We start from the raw sequence: 23,377 nt of genomic DNA on the forward strand, positions 1-23,377 counted from the left end.
GATTAATTAAGTAATTTGCTTAATTCCATGCTTTCTTTTAAGAAAAATATGTTCCAGCATACTGCTTGTCTGCTTCTGATTGGCCACGAGTGCTTTTAATTTTGCAATCTGATCACTTCACTCCAGCAAACACATGCAACATTCTAAGTTAGGAATTTTAGAGTCTCCAGTACAGTCTTGATGAATTATTTTTTAGGATCTGATCCTATTGCTATCAGCAGCATCATTTTTGTTTCCAATTAAACTTAATGGGTTACAATTTTCTAGTTTGGCCTGTGTATTTGGTTTGTATATATATTAATGTAAATGGATAAATTAATAGTTTTTTCCATGTTAGTTTATGTAATTTAGTGATTTGGGTTCTAGAAAAATCATATATTTGCAAAGAATAATGTTATTTTGATAGCAATTTTTCATAATGCTTTTTAAATCTTTTTAAATTGCATTATATATTTTATTTAATATTTTTATTTTTATTATCTCTCCTTATCCTAAAGATTACTTACACAAGTTTTAATAAAAATAGCATTACTCATTGGCAAATGTGACCAAGTAATTATGTTGGTTGGTGATACCTTTCTCTAGTGGATGGATATTGAGTATGACTTCTATTTAAGATGATAGAATCTTCCCTTCACATGCTTTCTTGCTTTGCACTGCTGCATGAAGTGACAGATACTGTTAAGGAGGAGTTCAAATAGAAGACATTAGTCCTAAAATGCTCTGGCCAAAAAATGTCTTTTAACAATTGAGAAATATATACATTATTTACATATATTAGTAATTTTGGTATTTTAAATCCTAGCGTAAATCTAATTTTAATTTTAACACCTATTAAGTGTCATATGATTGTTCCAGCCTAGGACATTTTTATTGAATATTTCTTTGCATTATTATGTTGACTTACGTGACTTGTACCTTAAGTACACGTATCATTATTTCAATTCTAATGTATTCCCCGTTTTTGTGCTTTTATGTCTGGTACTGTAATTTGGTGCTCTTTCAGTAGAATAATTTACAAGAGTAATAAGTATAACATATAAATATTTCTATACACTTCATCATTTTTATTTTTTTTCTTTCTTTCACATATTATTTATTATATATAGTCTATTCCAAATTCCATTTAACATCTACAGAATATATATATATATATATATATATATATATATATATATATATATTAGAACAAAAGAGAATGTTGAAAGAAAAAAAAGAAAAAGAAAAAAGGCTCAAGTCTCACATTATTTAGGATAAACACTTGAATAGTATTTCATTCTCTATATATAGAGCTCCTTTCTTCATTTTTTTTTTGCCCCAGTTGAAAAACATTTTCTCAACTTTTCTTTCTCTCTCTCATATTTTAATCGATGCATTTCCGGCAAACTCCTCCCTCTTTCTTTTTGTCGCTCTAAAAATTTCGGTTGGCTATAAGAGTGACTTTTTAAGTCATATTTTCGGTTGGCTATAAGAGTGACTTTTTAAGTCATATTTTCGGTTGGCTATAAGAGCGATTTTTTAAGTCATAATTTCGGTTGGTTATAAAAGTGACTTTTTAAGTCATATTTTTGGTTGGCTATTATAGTAACTTTTCAAGTCATATTTTCGGTTGGAGTGACTTTTCAAGTCATATTTTTGGGTGACTTTAGAGTGACTTTTCAAAGTCATACAAGAGGGTGTAATTCTAGAAAAGGTTCCCTCAGTGCACTGAGAATCTTATACAGTGATTTGGGCTGGTTTATCCTGGGGACTTCGTGGTTGATAGTCTGCTTGCACATTTTTTTGCAATGTCACGAAACGTCTTAAAGAAAGCAACATTATCTACGACTCAGTCATTAATTTTTTCGGTTTGTCATAAACTATTGTTACAACAATATATATATATATATATATATATATTGCAATCTTCTTTAAGTGAATTGTTATTGCAAAACTTAATGAAAACCCACAGAAAAGTTAGATGGAGACAAGGAGGAGAGTCCAAATGTCCAATTAAGAACACTTAACAATGCTAATATCCCATGTTATTAAGGAAAAAGTACAATGTATTATAAATAAAAAGTACAATAGAATAATACTAACTAGCTAGCAGCTGTCAGAAAAAACTCTTACTTGCACCTGGATGCAAACAAAGAACGAAATTCGAGGTTTTCTTGTTCCCTCAACTACAACTACTAAGCTGGCTTCAGGTCCTAAAAGTTGTTATATTTATGGATGATATCATAACAACAAATTGTATATAAACTCATTCTAAGGGAAATGTTATTTGTTATTGTAAGATTGACTTTAATGTGAATACTCTGTTGTGAACTTGATCCGCATATATGAAATTAAAAATATACACCAACTAAAGGGGTTGTTGATTTGTAATTAAGGAAGCATGCAGCGAAGGATATTAATGCTTACTTAAGTTTGGACTTTATGATTCTATTCTTTGGTATCAGTGGGGCGATATAGATAATGGCAGCTACGAGTATTTAAGTGATATATAACTTTAATTTTAGATAAATAGGTTTAAAGGGAAGTGATTTATGTTTCCAAAGTTTTATTTTAAAAAAGAAATATATAATAAACTTAGGGTAGGGGTTTGTGATGTCAAACTAATCTAAAATAAAATAATCTATAAATTGAAATATTTGTGATATATTAAACACAAAACATAAAATATATAGTTTTGTTAAAAAATTTGAAGAAAATTATAATAATATTATTCAAATCCTAACTTTGAGTATGAAATAAATTTTATGTACATTTATAGTCTCTAATAAATATTAGTCATTGTTTTTTTGACAAATATTTCATGGTTCATAACAATACAATGATTTAAAAAAATCTTATTCAACTCAATAAAGATTACCTCTCTCTCTTTAAAAAAAAACTTATGTATAGCAGAAAAGATAAAAGAACAAAATATATTTTAAACTTATTTTTTTCTATATGTCCTATAAGACAATTCAACAAAAGTAGAATTTTTTTATATATAATCTTAGTAGTTGAAATATGCAAAACAACCAATATGAATATGCAAATATCAAATTTTAATTATTAGAACAATTTTATAATTTACATATTATGATAAATTGATAATTAGTAAAATTCCTGTTTTTGCAAATATTAATAATATAAGTTCTTATATTATTATGTGCATTATGTTATTTTAAAAATTTTCAAGATATATATTAATTGATAGATATATAAATATTTACATATATATATATATATACACATATTTATATTTAAATAGTTCTACATTTATATTTTTGTACTATTCTAATTTATATAAATGTTTTTGTTAAATATTTTGTTTGGTAATTTTATATATATATATATATATATATATATATATATATATATATATATATATATATAATTTTAATAAATCATTAAAAATGAAAAAAAAAAGTGCACACACAAACATACACAACAAACCTTTAAATATGTAGAAATAACATAATAATATCAAAATGCAAATGTTAATTATTGAAATTACATATTTAAAGATAATGAAGAAAAGTTAGAATTTTATCTCAATGAAACATAATAAAAAAAATGAAACTATAAAAAAAATTTGAAAATGATGTACAATAAAAAAAAAAAGATAAAGTAAGTACGTACAATGAAAAAATATGGGAAAGAAACTGTATTAGAAAGTCTAAGATTTGGAAATTATCGTGTATAGATAATCTTAAGTTGTAATTTCAAAATATTTGATTATTTTAATAAGTTTTAAAATAAGCTATTTTAATCATTAATACCTATGGAATCATTTTTCTTAAATGTCCAAAAAATTTATTATATATACATGAATTGACAAATTAAAAGAAATAAAGAAAATATATGTTGTTTCAGGACCGGGAATAACTTTATTAGTAATGAAGGTCATCATTTATAATTATATACCATATATTAGTCTATGTGATCAAAGCCTAACTAAACCGAATTCATATGTTCATAATTTATTTATTTTTTGACAGAAAAACATTAATTTTTTTTCAGAATAAGAAGTATCACATTAAGGTTTACAATAATACACTCATCTTATTTCAATCAACTAATTGTGTGGGAACCTGAAAAATATCAGATGGTAATGGTGGTGCATAATTTTATAACTCAAATATTATGACAATTAGATCAAAATTCATTTGTTTGATAAAAGAATTTGGTTAGATTAGGTATCGATTCAGTTAAAACACGTCGTGTCCTCAGACTACTGGTACTAACTAGGTAGGTTGTACAGATTACATTACACTTCTCTTCATCTGGAGAAACAAATGGCTAGGTCTGCGAAAGGGCATCAAGATGAATTCGACGACGATGATGAAGAAGAACTCTTAACTGCTAATAACACCTCTTCCAAAGGTTTCTCTCTCTCTGTGTTTGGTTTGGTTGTGCAACACCCACCAGGGTTTATCGATTGATTCATTGATGGGTGTCTCAAAGTTCTTATCTTTTTACCTCTTCAATTGCATTCCGCAATTCAATTTGCAATTTTTAACACAATTATTTATTATTACGTTGTGACTTGGCAGTGAAGGTGGATGAACCCAGCACGGGGAAGAGGGTGAACCCACAGCGTTCAAAGCATTCAGAAACCGAGCAACGTAGAAGGAGCAAGATTAACGAAAGGCAAGCTTTAAAGAAAAGAAGAAGAAAAAATTCTTTTTGTTGAGTTAATTGTTTGTGTGTAGGTTTTGAGTGGAAGTTTGATGTAATTCTATATTATTTGGCAATATATGCTCGCTTGAAAAAATTATGTTTTTGAGCCAGGTTTCAGGTTCTGAGAGATCTCATACCTCAAAATGATCAAAAAAGAGATAAGGCATCCTTCTTGTTGGAGGTACCACATTCAACTTTCAACCATTTGTTTCTTGTGTTCATCTTAATGGTTAATTGTATTTTTGTGTGAACTAAATTAAGCAATTTTCCCCCCTTTATTTATATATGCAGGTCATTGAGTATATTCAGTTCCTACAGGAAAAATTACAAATTTATGAACAGACTTATGAAGGATGGAATCAGGAGCCCACGAAATTAACTCCATGGGTAAAGTTATTTGGAATGGTGCAATGCGAACATTTTTTGTATCTGTATACTCTGGACCTTGATTTATGAAATGTTAGGCAATGCATTATGCATGGCAATGCAAGTGTGCACTATAGCAGCTTTCCCGACTGATAGTGGTGCCACCTCAACATTGTTAGACTTGTGATTTTCTGATTGTATAAGGATTCATTTTGTATAGACTGCAAAAGAAAGAGCATCAACTAGGAAGCCTTATTCCCACTAAGTAGGGTCACCAACATGGATTTGGGAACACCGATGTACTTGGTCATGTGCCATGTACTCATGATGCCAACTGCAAAAAAATTCTCATAAAGAGTTTAAGTTCCTTTCATGTTTAGGATTTCACTACTTTATGCTGTTTCTTTGAATTCATGTCTGCTTGTTTTCTTTTTTTATTTATTTACAATGTCCTTTTCTTCCAGAGCTAGTAGCCCAGTATGCATATTTGAATGAGTTCAGGATGGCATTGTGGCAACTTCAGTGATCTATTTGTCACAATGGTTGGTTGTGACTTAGTGTCTTGAAATTGTAACAATGGCTTTTTATCTGAAGTTTATTGTTCTCATCTGTTTTTTTTTTCAGAGAAATAATCACGGGCCTGCAGAAAATACTACAGATCCTTCTCAAGCTACTCAAAATGGGTCTGTTGATGAGAAAAATAACAATGTCTCTCCATTGTTGCCCAAAAATGTACAGAACCCGATAGAGTCTGACTTCTCAATGACAACTATTCAGAAGGGCAACATCCCTGGTTCAACTACAGAAGCAGTTCCCCTGCCCATGCAAATGCGATTGGACATGTTTGATCCAGTTGTTAGCAGTAGTATGGCAACCCAACATCTGCTGGAACCTGTATCTAATGTTAACATGCTTTCCCATACCCAGCCTCAATTGTGGCTTGATAAACGAAACAAGGGCAACTATATTCTTCCACATAATGATACAATGAAGGAACAGGAGGAGCTGGTGAATGAAAGTGGGTCAGATAGCATCTCAAGTGCCTATTCTCAGGGGTGAGTCTCTTTCTTATATAAGTTCAACAGTAGTTTTTCTTCACCAATATTTTGTTAATTATTTGCTTGAAACTACATTTAGCGAGGGTGAACAGTGTGTGTGTGCAGCTGCACGCGCATAAACATGACCATTCCCCAATCTCTTTTTTTAAAAATAAAAAAATAAAATAAAATATTGAGTGAATTGTTTTAAATCGGATAGTGAATTTTTCTTCATCTCTGTCTGTTATTTCAGCCATTGTTCTCTCTTGTACCATATTAGAATTTGGGCTTAAGGCCTAACTCAACCTTACAAAATCGACTTGTAAGGTGAGGGTTGTCCAAATTTTTTTGAGCACCACTTAAGGTGAGGATTCACCCCCTCACAGCTTGATATGAAGGTGCATGAGGCTGCAAATTAAGACAGACCAAGGGTCTTTGCAATTAAGTCGGTTTTCAACTTACAAAATTTATTAGAGTCTACATATATTTTAGAAAAATAAAAATAGGAGGAGAGGGGTGGGTCAAGTTAGTCTTCATTTTTCCTCCCAATTAACATAGGTGGAAAACCTTTAATTGGATGAGAAATATCCAGTGGGAGAGTGCAGGATGGAGAGGGAGTGAGATACTAATTTAAAAGGAAGTTACTGATATGATAGTGAGAAGAATGGGAGCAATCTATATACGTGCCATTTAGGGCTCAAAATATCATATGAATAAACTGTTGTCAGCTCACATTTGCAATTAATCCCTTTGCTTGTGCTGTTCTTCATGGCATGGAATTATGCTCTCTAAACCAATCAAGACTTTTTTTTGTTTTTCTTTGTTCTTACTTGTTTGAGATTGTTTTTATCAATTTAAAAATATCATCAAAGTCCTTCAAAAAAACCTGGAAAGCAATTTCTGAATAATAATAACAGCAGAATGCAGAAGTGTCTCTGTGAAGTTGTTGGCCATATATTCTTCATTCAGTAACTACATTTCTGAAATCTGATAGCTGGTTCCTTCTATCTTAAATATGCTGAAGCTTGCCATTCCACTTCAAATCATAAGGCAATTAAGGATGATACCTAGTGGATTGGTGTAATGTGCAATGATATAGTTTGATAATCAATTTTTTGCATCTTTTTCTCCACTTGAATCTTGTCAAATACTCTTTGCAATTTGAGAGGACATTTTTATCGATCCAAATTTTGTGAACATGACCCCACCCAAAATAAATTACTGGAAATCCACTCGTACTTACAATTGAGCATGAGAATCCATCATCCTCAAAAAAAGGGGAGGAAATTTGGCACGAGAAATTTTTTAGGTTCCCACAAACTTGTTGCAGTTGACATTGTTTTCTTTCTTGCCTGCTTATATGATGCAAAATAAGTGGTGCAACTGTACCTTTTAGGGAAATTAATTGTTTAGCACTTGAGTTTATTACCTCAAGCATCATTGAAGTGAATGTATCATTTGTGCCACTGTTGACCAAGTTTTTATGTGTTTTAACAGAATTTTAGATTCTCTCACACAAGCACTGCACTCTTCAGGCGTAGATATGTCCCAGACTAATGTCTCAGTGCAAATTGATGTTGGTAGACAAGAAAATGCTGGGCTGATCCCCTCTGCATCTACTTCAAAGGTTCGTTTAGACTTCAGTTTTGGGCACCAAGTTTCTTAAGTCTTGAATTAATTTTTGAAGATATTTTGCAACATTGATATTTCCTTTTTGACATAGAATTAGCATATGACAGTATTATTCATTAGAAAGAAAGAGTAAGAAATTGCGGCCAATGAATATCATTATATTTGAACTAGCCAATTTAGAAATAGTAAACCAAGTATATTGTCACTGTTGTTAACAGTTCTAAGGATTACATCATAATCTCTCATTTCCTATTAAACTTAAGAGTTTAATTTTGGTATTGATAATATAAAAAACTGTATGCTGTTAACTAATTGGATGACAGTCAGTGCATTCTAATTAAATTCTAAAATTAATACCATAAATTATTTGTACATTCAGGGTCATGAAAACCAATCTGTGAGCAATCCAGCAATAGCACGTTCCGGAGTTGATTACTGCAATATTGATTCTGAACAAAGTTCAAAGAGGCTCAGACAAGAAGCAAGCTAGAGATTCCTCTCATGTTCATTTTGTCAGGAGTTTCTTTTTTTGCTGTTTGTCTTCAGATGAGAGTAAGAGGAATTGGGTGGATCGGTTCATTTTTGCCATGCTGGTTAGGGCCAGATCAAATGTAAATTTTCACGATTCTGGTTTTGGGACTAAGACATTCTGAAATAAAATGTTATATATGCTTGCTTCTACTTCAATTTTCCATTTTAATGCCTTCGAGTATGCTTGATATTTTAATGCCATATATTCATGGTTTTGACATTTCTTTAATGGATAATTTTTGGTAGCAATGCTGGATGAGAGTTTACGTTTGTGAGATTTACATCATGTTGTATGTCACATCAAAATTTTGTTTACACGCAAAATAGTATTGTTTAAAAAATTGTTTAAAATGAGATTATTTGAGGTAAACGATATGTATCCAGAACTTGTTCAAGTAGGGTCACCTAAAAAAACGTTATGGTAACAAGTCATGAAATTGATAAATCATTATCAATATTTTTGTTTGCCAAGTACTCTACCATTAATACGAGTCTAGAAGCCAATTAAGGGTACGTTGGGAAGGCTGTGAATGGACATTTGCCACAAAATACGGATCTTCCCCCCTTATTCGTTCATTCGTTAGATCTACCTTGGAACACATGTTGCAACAAAACGAACGGGGATACTTGCATTGGAATCCATGTTGCAACAAAATGAACGGGGAACAAACGTGCACGAAGTTATGCAAATTCAATGCATCCAACTCCGTTGCATGCAAGAGAAAACAGTGGATAAATAGATAGATAGTTTATAATCCAAGCTAGAGATTCTAACATAGCCTAAAGCCTTGTCAGGAAAGCATTCGTGGACTACTATGCATGAACCGCAAACATTGTGAAGTCTTTTTCTTGACTGAACCTTAATTGATTCTGTTATTTGCAGTTACTCACAATCTGGCCTAAAATTCTGCCAATCAATGGCTTAACCATGAGCCTTCTGCTCATCCTTCTGGCTCACACAGCTAGTCCTTTCCTTCAACATGTTTCTTTGACTGTTCTTGTCACACAAGTGCAGTGTTGAGTAGGAGAGCTTGTATCATATGCTTTAAGATTATCATCATAGAGCAAGGCCAATTCGAGCTTGCATAAGTTTTCCAGGACCACACTTTGGACGTATTGCTACACCATAAACCAGATTTAGGTATTGAACAAACACCATTCTGCCCTATGCCAATACCTCCACTCTGATACTTAAGATTATATAAGTTTATTCTTAGTTTCCACGTGCATCCAAGAAAGCATAGCAAGCCTTCACTTTGATGCTTAAGATTATAGACGTTTATTATCTGATTTTACAACACTTTCACTTTAGCTCCTAACTTCATAAAATATTGTACAATTCCATATATTTCAATCCTTAATTCCAGTGAAAAAATTAAGTGAGAAGCGTCTAAAGTGAATGAATTTTTTTATAAAAAAAAATGCAAAATAAAAAATTATAAGTTATATAGAATTAGGAACTAAAGTAAATAATGGCTACATTCTTAGGAACCGGGGTACAGGTTTACTTGAAAGAAATGGGAGAAATTTTATTACACCAATTGTCATATCTTAGTTCTACTCATTCAATAAATAAAATGGGTGACGATTTACTTCTCTCATCAGGTACAAAAATGAGTTAAATAAGTACAGTCTGAGTATGTGCAGCAGAGATAACCAATAAGTTTTACTAGCAAAGAATTCAAACTGCGCTAAAACTTAATATTAACTAGGAAGATCATGCAAATAACTGAGATGTCGTCAACAAATTAGCCTATATATTTGAGGACCTGAGCCAAAGAAAAAAAACACTGATGTCATAAGATGATTCTCAGCTAGCGAACATGTTTTCTGATTGAGAATTTCAGAGCCACATTTATATGGCTTTGGTGCTTCTCTCACCCAAAACTGAATCCAGTAAGCAACAGTTGGAAGCAACAGTTGATTATGTACATGAATCTGAAGAATGCAAATCCATTATTGTCAGATGAACCATCAAAAATGAACTTGATGTCATCTTTCCCCACCGTCATCTTCTTGATCCTCAAACTGATTTTCTTCTTTAATGTTCACTTCTGCATCACCTTCGTGATTTTCAGCATTTTGTTTAAAGAATAACTCGGATACAGAATCATCCTCGTCGACATCCTCTTCATTTTCCTTATCTTTTGATTGAGAAATTGGACCAGTGTCCATCCATGCAGGACACTGGTGAGCTACACTAAGAGCTGTCCATAATTGGGAAGTTAAAGGGCTAGAAGAATTCTTTGATACTTCAAAGGAGTCACGCCGTGAACAAGAGCATTCAGGGACTGGATGAGAGAGAAAGGATAGTGGTTTTGATTTATTTGATGCTTCTATAATTCCATCAAGTAATGTTTTTGTCAAATGCCTTCGAACTGTTTCTAGCCATGTATGATTTGCATGATGCCTATGGTCACAAATCTCGTCTAGAAGTTTAGCCACTTCCTTTCTGCATCAGCATAAATACTATTACTAAGTATTAAAATTGCAAATCTTCAACTTTAAATGGCATTACTGAAGCTTCTGTTTCATAATTACACATCAATTCAGCAAAGTTCCCTAATCATGTAGCTCTAATGCTTTGCTTTAGGTTGTCTTGGATTTTTAATGGCACAGTTGACAAGAAACATTATATTCAGCCTTTATTTGGAAACACCTACAACCTTATGTCTTATCTTTCAGTTACTAAGTAGGAGAGATTTTTTTTTTTTTTTGAAAAAGGCATGAAAGTGGCAACACCATATAACCTTGCATCCCAATTAGGTTGGCACCCAAGGTCATAGAGATCCTTTGCCAAAACAGACCTGAATTTATTGATTATGAACAAAAACAGAACAAACAAGGACATGGTGGGAGTGGGACTAGGCCAAAACCCATGTCAAACATCCAAGCATTTGATATCTAACTTGGCTGATTATAAAAACATTCTGTGTGGTGTTTCAGAGTTATTTCCAGGCAAAAAAACTGCATTTACATACATTGAAAATATACAGGCTCAAAAAATAGAGGCATGTACCTGTCAGGTCTAAATGTCTTTGATGCAGCTGACTGATATAGCCTGTGCCCCATCACCAAGCTAGCAAAATTTGGATGCCCCTTCCCGTCACGGTCAAATCCAGGGATGAATACATCAGCCTCAACACAGATCACATAGTCAATAGCCTCCCATAGTAATTTATGGGCATTGGTCCTCAGTTCTATAACTGTACTATCAGGCTCATTATCACTCTCAGCTACCCAACCCCACCAACCTTCTATGTTGTATGATTTTGGCCTAGCTGGAGGTGGAGGAAGTGGGCGAGGACGTGGACCTGCATTTTTCCAAGCTGCACGCTTTGTTACTTCTTCAACGAAAGGTGGCGGTCCAGGAGTATCAACAAGGTTCACCTCTTTCCCATAGAGCCTAATCATTTCCCAAGGAGTGCTTAGAGAAGTTCTATCAATAACATTTTCAAACATAGCATGAAGAGGAATCAATGTTCTTTGACCTCCAAAGACTTCTCCTCCAGATACATAAATAATTGCATCCTTTGAGTATCCATAAGCACGAAGAAGAATACCAATCTGAAAGAGATCACAATGGTAGAGCATATAATCAGCCAGGGTAGTTCTCCAAATATATGGCCTTAGTATAAATTTGCAATAAATGTGAATGACCAGAATTTTCTGAGTCTATCCAACCAATTCATTGACAATGAACAATTTGACTATCTAAAATTTAAAAATATTTTCTTACCTCCTGAGGCATTAAAGGACAGGAGCCTTTTAGTCTTTCTTCGGCTGAGTTGACTGAAAGCTTCCCCTTGACAATCCCACGTTTTATCATCCATGATCGTTTGTGTTGAATAAGTTCGGTATGTACATCCTAGAAAATAATTCATGGCCATCATAGCTCATATGATAAGCAGAGGAAGAGTAAGATACAGTTATCACAGATTGATCATATACCTGGAACAGTTCTGCACAACCATGATACGCTAAAGATTCTCTAGTCATGCCAGGGTCAAAGGCAATGAATGGACGACCAGGAGCTCGTAACCTACAATCATATCATGAACTATTCTACATAAGCCAAAAGGAGAAAAAGAGTATGAAAGAGAAGAACAAACTTAAAAGAGAGGTGATGATGAAATTCCTCTTGCCTCTGCAAAATCTTAGCAGAAAGTTCCTGGACTTCCTGTCGAAACTGAAGAGCATGAAAAGAAACTCTACATCTCAGTCTTTGATATTCTTCAAAATTGGGAGGAAGAGTGGCCTAAGAAGGGAGGGGAAGCAAAGAGAAACGATCATTTATAGGTGCATCTAATAAAGGCACAATAAAAACCATTTTAAACAAACAACCTGCACAGTGTAGAACAAGAGGAGAAATAGAGCAAAGGAAAAGGGGAGACAGTGAGCTGAAGAACTAGATACAGAAGAAAGATAGCAGCATGAATGCTGTATATCACTCAATATGGCAAACACTTGCGTAGTCGTTCCGAAATAAGCTCATCACAAGCAAACCCCCAATTCAGAAATTAAGAATATAAATCCCTAAAAAGTAATAAAAGAAAGGTCCTCAAATTATGACCCGCGTCTAAGTTGTCCTTCAAATAAGTTTGGTCAAAATTTAATCCCAAATAACATTTGCAACGTGAACAAAATGGTCAACTGCATTGCACTCTGAAAGGGAGCCTACTAATCCATTGAATCTTGGCTTAGTCAATTCCATTCAAACAAAAACAAACAAGTCTGCACAAATAAACCTTTGCATTTGAAATCTGGAAGGAAGAATTTAGATCAAAACAGGCTATGGATCAAATAGGTTAAGCAAAAGCTGCCTTTACCTTCAAGCATCCACCTTCAGAAACAACTAGTTCAACCACCGAATGCTTCTTTAATACAGGGAGAACATGATGAAAATAATAAAAAGGTGATGCTGAATATGGAACTTTAAAAACAGGAATCTCCTTCTTTCTCCTTGCACCTTTCAGATCTTTCGGAAGAGTTCTCACAACAGTGACATCTTTTGCTAATGAGAGGACAAATTGCTCTTCATTATATAGGTATGCAAAACTCTTGAACTGAGAGCTGGATAAAAATAATTATACAAAGAAATAGAGAAATAGTTTAAACTCATAATTTATATCACATTAGACTGAGTTAATATAAATTTTAATTCCTTGAAAGAATAGTAACCTTATTCCCTTGCTGCTGGTTGTTGATTGGATCTCAGGCATAGCTAATGTAGCATTGAGAAGTCGAGCAACCACAACAACATCACATATCTGGGATAAAAAACAGATAATGCTACAGTTTAAGTTTGATATAAATATAATAGGATACAGATCCTGAACTTGATACCCTTACCGAATTCCTGATCTCATGAAAACCCCCTTGTATCCGGACAAAAATAAACCCATTTGTTTCTGAAACAGGATCTGACAGGAAAGATAGACACAATTTCTTTCAGAGAGATAAAGGATTAACAGTAATTTACAGAAATACAAGCTTCTTCCCTCCTGCAAAGACCTTGTTTGGTTTTAAATATAATCGAAAGTACGAAAATAAAGGCAATGGTATTTAAATTAAGATAAATCTTGTATACAAAAATATAGAGAAACGAGATTAAATGAATATAGTGAGTGAATGGTGAGCAACATATGTGAAGATCCAAATATTTGATAATTTGCATTGTGAAATCTGTCACTGAGAAACAAAAATCTGACAATCTGGGAATATATTATACACATCAAACATCACAGAAAATGAAAAGAAATACACGTGTGGAGGCAAAATAAATTCAGGGCAACAAATTATCATACAGGTCAAACTTTCTTGCAGAAGACATTATTATGGAGACACACAAATGAAAGTCCAAACTCCACAACAACAACAACAACGACAACAAAGCCTTATCCCATTAGGCAAAGTCCAAACTCCACATATCCCTTCAAATAATTTGATATCTTCTATTATCAAAGAAGCATCTTATTATAGGTGATATTATTTCTCAGCAATGAGAAAGACAGACATTGCAGTACTACTCTAAGGATTGGGATGGTAAACATATTTAGAAACCGACCATCATGCTTTGTTTACCCATCCATAGGTGAAAGACAGAAAGCCAATTTTGCTTCAAGAAGAAACACACTAAACAGAAGGGAATTTGAGTCTCGGTCACACAATATCACATCACATGGTTATATATGATAGAGGCACTGCATATATGCTTACATAAAAAGATAATCTTATATAGTAGTACAAAAGAAGCAACTCATCCTAAATTTTTCTATACACGCCCTTTTTATGTATAGTTCAGAATCAAATACTCAACTCATTTTGGCAAATAAACAACCAGAAAATTAAAGAAACAATAGTTCATACGTTTGGTAAACAAAAAAATTAATGGCACATAGACCAGCACAGAATCCTCGTAAGTTTGAAGCAGTAGAATGTTGAGCACTAAAATGAAATGTTGAACTCACCAGCATAATATCCTCGTGGATTTGAATCCGGATACAATGATTCGAGACGCTTCACCGGACCCCATAATTTTCTATAAGAGGGAGTCTGCAGCACAAATAACAGCCAAAAATTTTGAAACCGAAAAATTAAAGAAAAAATTGCACACAAATGAAAACAAAGTCCAAAAGCTCATTAGCCTATGACTCCGAATACATAGGAGCCACATCGTACTCCAAATTCAGTTAAACGTAGCAACCGACAGATCCAAGCCAATGAACAAAAAACAACGTAGTTCAATGTTGAGCCAATTTCCATGAACATGGAGAAAAACAAAAAACAAACACAGCATCTGACTAGACCCATATGCAGAAAATGACACTAAATGCAACACAACACCCTTTGTCATTTTCCGGAGCACAAAGCCAAAATTTTGAACCACGAACACTCCTCCAGAATATAGGGGGTTACCAAAGCAATGCAAAGTAGAAGAAAAAAACCCACTTGGAATTTGGATAAAAAAGGTGAGATCTTTGTGTGAATAGAAAAAGATTACATTTGTGGGGGGAATTGGTTTCTCAAAGATGGGTCTCCAAGAGAAGATTGTGACAGAGGACTCATAGTCTGCAACACCCATTTGAGTGAATCTAGCAAGGAGGAAGTGAATGAAGATGGAAAAAGCTGAGAGCACAAGGCCGAACAGACCAACCCATTTCATCTTTGACTTCATTTTCACTTCCCCTTTCATTGAGAAGTGAGAGAAAACTCTTTATTTTCTCTCTCTGAAGAAGAAGAAGAAGAAGAAGAAGAAGGAAACTGAGGAAGGAAGTGTAGAAAAATCAGAAGAGAAGTGTTGGAGCCAATGGGACTGAAAAAGCACGTGTTAAAGCATGCTTTCTTCTGTCTTCATACACAACATAGGCCACAAACAAGGGAGTGTGTTGTATGAGTTTGGATCAGGACAGGACCAGTTTCACTATCTTCTTCTTCTTCTCTCTCTATCTCTCTCCGTTTTTTTTTTCTTCAATATTTTTTTATTTATTTTGCTGTTTTACTTTCTTCCAGGGAAAAATTGGCAGTTTCAAGGACATGGAAACGGATGATGCGCCTTCTGTTTAAATGTTTGTGAGTAATACAAAGCAGGTCAATTGTTAATGGAATGATGATAACTATTCTCTCAAAATAGGAAAAATTATTGGGTACTAATTCTCAACCACTATGTGATTATAGTCCTAAGTAGTAATTTTTATATTATTAAAAAAATTTAAAGTATAAGAGAAATTAATAAAAAAAAAAACACTTTTTAACCTTCCTAATTTTTAAGAAACTACAACATATATTCAAAAAGAGTGTGTTATTCATATTTCTTAGAATTAATACTATCTTAATCATGTGTCATGTGTATATTAATTGAAATAATAATAATAGCTAGGACCATTTATTGATTTCGTTCAAAATGATAAATGTTACTATATGTTATGTAATGAAAAATAAAAAAGAGAGAGAAATGAAAGAAAAAAAAGTATATGTTAAATATTTTTCTTGAGAAAAATTAACTAAGGTTTTCTAAGTATGGGTCTAAGAAATTCGGTAGTATAAATTTATTAATTCTTACAGTAGTTTTGTCTATACTTATAACATATTTATTTATTTATTTTTATAATAATTACTGTACTTTAAAAAGTAATATTAGCATTTATGAGTGGTTGAAAATATAACTTTTTTTCCACTAACATATTTAAATCATACTCTTTTTTTTGCAGCATTGTACTCATACTGTTAAATCTTAATTTTACCGATATTTCATTTTTAGTACAAGGGTGGTCCATTATTGAGATGGGCCATGTGGAATGCTCGGAAGAGATGTAGTATATGGCGGTGACAAAGAAAAAGGACAAAAACATGTTTCCTGTCTTGATTGTGATTTTTCAATTAGAATTAGAATTTTTATTTTAATAATTTGTATTGATTTTTAATGTAATTTTAAAAGGATAAATTTATATGTTCTATAATAGTTTTTAATATCGTATAAAATTATTAATAAAAAGTATAAGTTAATTAATAGAGTTATTAAGAATATATGTGATAGAAGAATTTAAAATTAAACATCTCTTTATTAATTATTTTAATCTCAAAACTACCTGCTTAGTTAACGACGGAAAGAAAACTTTTTTTTTGTTGACCCTACCTGACAAGTAGTCAAGTACTTAAATCTTATTGGACAACAATGGCAAATCTTGCTTTTGATATTAAAAAAATATTGTTTTCCTTTTTTAACAAAAAAAATGTGTTTTATTGTAAACGGGTAACTTTTTTCTTTTCAAGGACAATGTAAACTTATAGTTAAGAATAATTTAAACACATAATTCATTTGTGCTTAATAACTTAAAATAAACCTTATCAAAAATAATATTAAAATAAATAGATCCTAAATAATAAAGTCAAATAAGATAATTTTGCATTCAAACAAAAACAAAACAATTGAAGAAAAAAAAGTAAACAATGTAAGCAACAACAACATAGAAAATTTTTATCTAATTATAAAGTATCGTGAATAGTAAATATATTAACTTTTAAAATAATAATTTGATCCTCCTAAAGTATGAAAAATGTACTTTATATATATAAACTTTGTCACAGCTTTTAATTATTATTTTTATTAAACAATTATAAGTGTAATTTATCCTTTGAACTATATTTTTTTCACTTTAAATGAGTTAAATCATTAAAATAATTCCCTTAAAAAGAATTAATTGATAGTAGTATTTTTTTTTACACTACAGGAAATAGAAAATAAAGTCTAAAAGAGAAATTCTATGAGCAGAGAATCACGTGAGGAGGGATTGGCTCTACTCGTGGGGCCTTCTAGAAATGGACGTATGAGGATTTCGTGAGATGAATCAAACGCACGAATTATTAAAGAAAGAAAGAAAAGTTTAAAGAAAGTGGGAAAGTTGAATCTCTCTATGTCTGTGTAAAATGAGAGGAATTTTTTTTTAAATTATAAGAAGATAAAAAAAATGGGAGGAACACTTTTTACAACGGGGGAAAGTGGATACAGATGTTGAGCATTAAGCATCGTGTTGAAAATTGTCATGTCATAGATATATGATGCATCTTTCTACTTTCAAAATATTTTGTGACGGTGGGTTAGGGTTGATAAAGATGTTATTTACTGCTGATTTGGAACGGTTTGGCATTTTATGCAAGGAGGGATATTTTGGGTCGAAAACTACTAGAGAGGGATGGAATTGAATGTACCACAATACCAGTGCAATCAAATCAATACTTAATAAGGAGTCAAATGAAAGCAACTTTTAATACATTATTCTTTTCATTTTAGGAAAACATAAACTAAAGTAGAGAGTACTTTGTTATAGTCTTATCAATTTGACAAAACTTAAGTGTAATTTGTGTAGTGTTCCTTAATAACAAGTTTTACCGTGAAAACCAATGTTAAACTTCACGTCTTGACCCTTACTGTACATGATATTGAGATTAAATTTTAATTTTAATTAGAGATTGATGTTTAAAGCATCTAATAACTTATGCCTACTCTTATTCCTTTCGAAAAACTTATGCCTACTATTAAAAAAAAAAAAACGTATGCCTAAGTGTTGTCCTTATTAAATTCTCAATTATTGTCGGTCAATACATTAACAAAACATTTTGAAAGAGTTTACGAGAAATTTATTTAGCTTTATGGAAATAACTTGACTCTCATAAATTATTTTTATTTGTATTTGAATAAGTTTCTTTGGGCGGTTTATCAAAATAAATTCTTTTAAACTTACTTTGGGAGTGGCTGGTGTTTTGTAGACAAGAGTTGAATTTTACTAAATTTATTATCCAACCCGATAAAAATTTATGGGTTAGGTTGGATTATATTTGTGTAAAAAAAATTATAAATCCAACTCAACTCAATCCAATAATGAAATTTTCTTTTTGTAAGAAATAATTGAAAATTAATTATTCATGCATATCTTAAACCTGTGATCTTTAAGTTATTAACACAACACTCTAATCAACTTAATTAATAGGTTAATTATGTCAAAAATAATTAATGTCACTATATATAATACTAAATTTTGTAATATATATTTAATTTACATAATAAATTTTATAACAATTAATTTTGATCTAATAATATATTTTTTACATATATAAATTTTAAATACAAATCATAAGTTTAATAAAAAAAATTATATATGTAAAAAAACACATTATTAGATCAAAATTAATTATGTAAACTTATATATGTATTAAATATACATTAGAAAATTTTAGTATTATATATAACGACATTAATTATTTTTAATATAATTGACCTATTAATTTAATTGGTTAAAATATCATATTAATAACACAAAAATCACATGTTCAAGACAATTAGTTTTAAATTATTTCATAAAACATATTTTTAATATAATATTGACAATACGAATTGTCAACCCGTATAAACTTTATGAACTAAGAATTGGACTTATGGATTGTTGAGATATATGTAAATGTATTTTTTATTTTTCTCTCTCATTGGGTGTGTGAGGAAATATGCTAGTGCAAAAAGAAAACCCCTCCAATCTTAAGAACATTTGGTTAATTGGTTCTAAATATCTAAAATGTTTTTTATTTAAAAAAATTAGAATAATTATTTATTTTTGTTTAAAGTTTTTTAAGTATAAAATAATTAAATGCACTCAAAAGAAATCAAATTATAAAAATATTTGACTAATAGAATTAATAATTTTAATGCTAATCCCATATTTTTATTTTAGATAAAAATAAAATATGTTATTAACATGTAAAAAATATAAACAGAATTAAGACAAAGATACAAAATAACTTTAAAAAAATAATTGATGGTTTAATTTAATAATTTAATAAATAAATATGTTTTATATTTAATCACTAATTTATATATATATATATATATAATAAATTAAATTATATAATATGGAATAGATCAATTTGGATCCCAAACTAATTCGGAGGCATAATCACCCCTACATGCTGTGAACAAACCCAAAAGAGAGGGAAAGGAAAAAAAATTAATAGACCAACATTAAATTGCAATTTAACACCTAACTGACGTTAAACATGTTTATTTTATATAACTATTGCTGACAAAAGTTCTTATATAGTAAGAATTTATTAAATAAACATGTACTTGAGTTATTTAATTGTTTGAGTTATTTAATTAAATAATAAATTACACGGAATAACTTTTAGATTTTCTCTTATTACATGTCAATTTGATCCATTTTATTTTATAATTATTTTATTTTGATAAATTAAGTTTTAAAAAATTTGTATTATTTTCTTTTCATGATTATTTTGTCCCATTAGATTTTTTTGATAATTTTTTTAATGAGTTAGATGATAACATATTAAAAAATAATATATTTTTTCTTCTTTTATTAGATTTTAGCCTAGAAGATTTTTTCTAGTGTAAGATTTTAATCAGAGAGATTCTTATATAATAAATATTTAAGGAAAAGTGTTATAAGTAATCTATTGTCTATATCTTTTATAATCTTTCATTGTTTATATTTATCTTTTATAACTTCTTCTAGAATTATTATTTTTACCTATAAATAGACTATATTGAAAATGAATATACATAATTGTGATTTTGTATATACTCTTTTTTTCTCTCTACTATTCTTATTTTATTCAACAGTTTTAATATTTTTTATGGAAAAAATTATTAACACAACCTCTTTTTAACTTATTTTAAGAAGTTTGTAATTAAATTTTGAATATTTATTTAATAAGTGGGCTAATATTGAATAGTAATAAAAAGAACGTTGATTGCAATCACCTAAATGGATTGATATAGACCCCGCATTTTTCTTTTATAGTCACTCGTTAGCAAACTTGCGTCCATTATTCCTCAGTAAGCCCTATACACACTTACTAGATTTGTTTTTTTTTTTTACTGCAACTGTAACTTTTTCCCCACTTTAGTTTCACAAAGACTCCCTTATAAATTATAATCAATCACAATCAAAGTTGTGTAAAAACCACTAATAATCCACTAACTGTATAACAAAAAATTGTTTTGTCATATACCTTTTTCTGTCCATTATATTATTTTCTCCCACCTGCTCCTTAATCATCACTCACATAAAATTCACTGTTTCACTATCTTACAACTCACAATTATTAGATTGAGTCATTCTCCAAAACCAAAATAAAATAAAACCTTTTGTTGTTGCAGTTTGGGAGTAAACCAGAGTGAAAGTTTAGTTATTTTTTTATTACTCTCGATCTTTCAATCTCTCACAAATGACAATAATAATATATAGAAAGAAATAGACAACTTCTTTATTATATATTTGTTGTATAATCAGGTTCATTTAAATTGAAACCAGTGAGTACATTATCCAATTCAATTTTAATTGGATACACTAATTAAAAAAACTTAATATGTAAAAATGTAATTTGTGTTTGTAGGTTAGGCATAATCCGCTTACATCCCTATTTCTTATTATTTATAAATAGGAACATTATTATTAATCTCATTTCTATCTTAAATTATTTACAAAGAGAATAACTTCTATATTTTATTCAATATATCGACAATGCTTCCATGTTTTTATATTTTGTATATATATATGTATGTCTCATGTGGTTATATTGAAATTTTATAAAAAATATATATATATAGGCTCAGATATTTCATCAATACTTATCAAACATATAGACGTATCCAAAAATATAGATATTGAATACCTACTTAATACGGATAAGTAAAAGAAATTTAAGTATTGATAGTTCATAGGTCAACACTTTTCATATTGATAGAATTTTTTAATAATTCGTGCAAGATAATATTTTTCCTTTTGCCTGATATTCAGTGAAATAATTTTTTTCGTTTATGTAATTTTATATTCATTTGCATTATTGAATTTGTTTCTTTGCCACGCCTAAAAAATATTTTGTCTGCAGACTAGACCACCAAGGCACGGGCATACAATGTGAAAAAGAAAACAAGTGTCAGTAGGGACGTAGCCAATACAATGATTGGACGTAGAATTAACGTTTTGCAGAACTTAGATAAGCGAATAGTATACTGATTTTTTTTTTTTTACGATATGTTTAGATATTAAAAACAACAAAAAAAGATAATATTAAAAGGAGTGAAGAAAAGGGGGAATGAGAGAAATAAAAAAACAAAAGTTTAGATTGTTTAAAAATTAAATTGAAAAAAAAGTAAGAATCGCCACATTTAAGATATTAGTGGCAATTTTTCCTTTAAACGATTATAATTAAGATAATTTTGTGATGTTTTTTAATTAATTGTAGCATTTTTTATATTGGAACAAAATTTGCAATGTTTTCTAAGTTGAAGTGCAAAATTTGTGATATGGTAAATGACTAGGGACAAATAATATAATTAAGCTTGTCCGTTACTAACAAAACAAGGGAGTTAGCAAATTTAATAAGAAATAATATGATTTGGATTTGCAAATTATCCAAAGTTAATAATGCAAGTCAATTTAAGGAGATGGTGGACTTGATAGTAAATAAAAAGGAAAAAAATGAATGATCTTAAATTTAAATTTTTTACTAATAAAAACTAATAAGTTAATAACTAATATTTATTCATAAAAAATAATATAATGCGAGTCAATTTAGAGTTCTATTGCCCACTAGGTCAATTAGATTTGAGCCCTTGTGGAAAGAACATGTATACCTCTTCCAATGAATCATAATGGAGGAAAAGGACACTAGCTAGTAGTCACAGACTTACACCTAATTCTCGATGGCCTGATAGCAAAGTTGGCCAAATCGGGTCCTGAAATTATTAGTTTTTCGTTTTAATTTTTATTTAATTAAATAAGTGAAGAAAAATATTTAAATTTTTTATTTAGTGGCAATTTTTCTATGTGGAAACAAAATTCACAATATTTTGTAAACTCGAGGCAAAAATTATGGGAAAAGGGGAATAAAATTCACAATATTGTAAAACTTTGGAAAAAAAATCCAATTAACCCTAATAGATAATTAGCTTTCTTTTACACAATTAATTATGGTATATTTCATATTACTTCTTTTGTGCATCAAGTATTGTATAAATATTTTTTTTATACATGAAAATAAAAAATAATATTAGAGGTTTATAATCACTCGCACACTTTGTTTAATTACCTAGATCCTTTGCTATATAAATACTCCTTAGTTGAAGTAATAATACAACTTTTTACATTTTGCTAATAATTCTCGCAAGGCATAACAATAATTTTAAAAAGTGATGACAAAATTGTGGTTGATTAACAATTGGTTTTAAATGCTATATGATGTTATGATTGTACACAACACTTAGACAACGCCTTAAAGATAATCATAAATATTTTTGGAGCTAATAATGATTTAATTAGTCCTTAAAAAATTATCAAATTTTAATTTTAATTCTCATGTCATGGGGGTGAGGAGATAAAGAAAAAGTGATAGATGAAAATTGTACAATATTAAGTACTAAAAATCTTGATCATCAATGTCTCTGATGACATCATTCGCAAAGACTTTGATGCATGTTGAAGTAAATTAAAAAAAGAAAAATATTTGACAAAGTCAATATTAATCATATACTTGTTGATGAGTCCCTTTTATATAGGTTTGGAGAGAGAAGTCATTAGAATTGTTAGGTTATCACATGGCTTGCATTTGAGTGTCAGGTTATTTGGTTCCACAGTAGGATTAAC

At 30.3% G+C, this 23,377-nt stretch overlaps 2 protein-coding genes across 2 annotated transcripts; one reads left to right on the top strand and one right to left on the bottom strand.

The window, feature by feature from the left end:
- Positions 1-4,177: 4,177 nt before the first annotated feature.
- On the top strand, positions 4,178-8,398 carry LOC114394559 (transcription factor BIM2-like). The gene is made up of 7 exons (XM_028356176.1): positions 4,178-4,359; positions 4,530-4,626; positions 4,768-4,837; positions 4,948-5,043; positions 5,647-6,077; positions 7,557-7,686; positions 8,071-8,398. The coding sequence occupies exons 1-7, from the start codon at positions 4,272-4,274 to the stop codon at positions 8,179-8,181; spliced, it is 1,023 nt and encodes a 340-aa protein (XP_028211977.1). The 5' UTR covers positions 4,178-4,271; the 3' UTR covers positions 8,182-8,398.
- Positions 8,399-9,725: 1,327 nt separating this feature from the next.
- LOC114396495 (O-fucosyltransferase 27-like) lies at positions 9,726-15,417 on the bottom strand. Its single transcript, XM_028358505.1, has 10 exons — positions 15,226-15,417; positions 14,693-14,777; positions 13,575-13,645; positions 13,404-13,492; positions 13,052-13,295; positions 12,368-12,480; positions 12,174-12,264; positions 11,962-12,090; positions 11,242-11,789; positions 9,726-10,674 (listed from the first exon to the last, which is right to left on the bottom strand). The coding sequence occupies exons 1-10, from the start codon at positions 15,415-15,417 to the stop codon at positions 10,215-10,217; spliced, it is 2,022 nt and encodes a 673-aa protein (XP_028214306.1). The 3' UTR covers positions 9,726-10,214.
- Between the last annotated feature and the right edge of the window lie 7,960 nt (positions 15,418-23,377).

This window comes from Glycine soja, chromosome 18, assembly GCF_004193775.1.
Source record: "Glycine soja cultivar W05 chromosome 18, ASM419377v2, whole genome shotgun sequence".
Taxonomy (NCBI): domain Eukaryota; kingdom Viridiplantae; phylum Streptophyta; class Magnoliopsida; order Fabales; family Fabaceae; genus Glycine; species Glycine soja.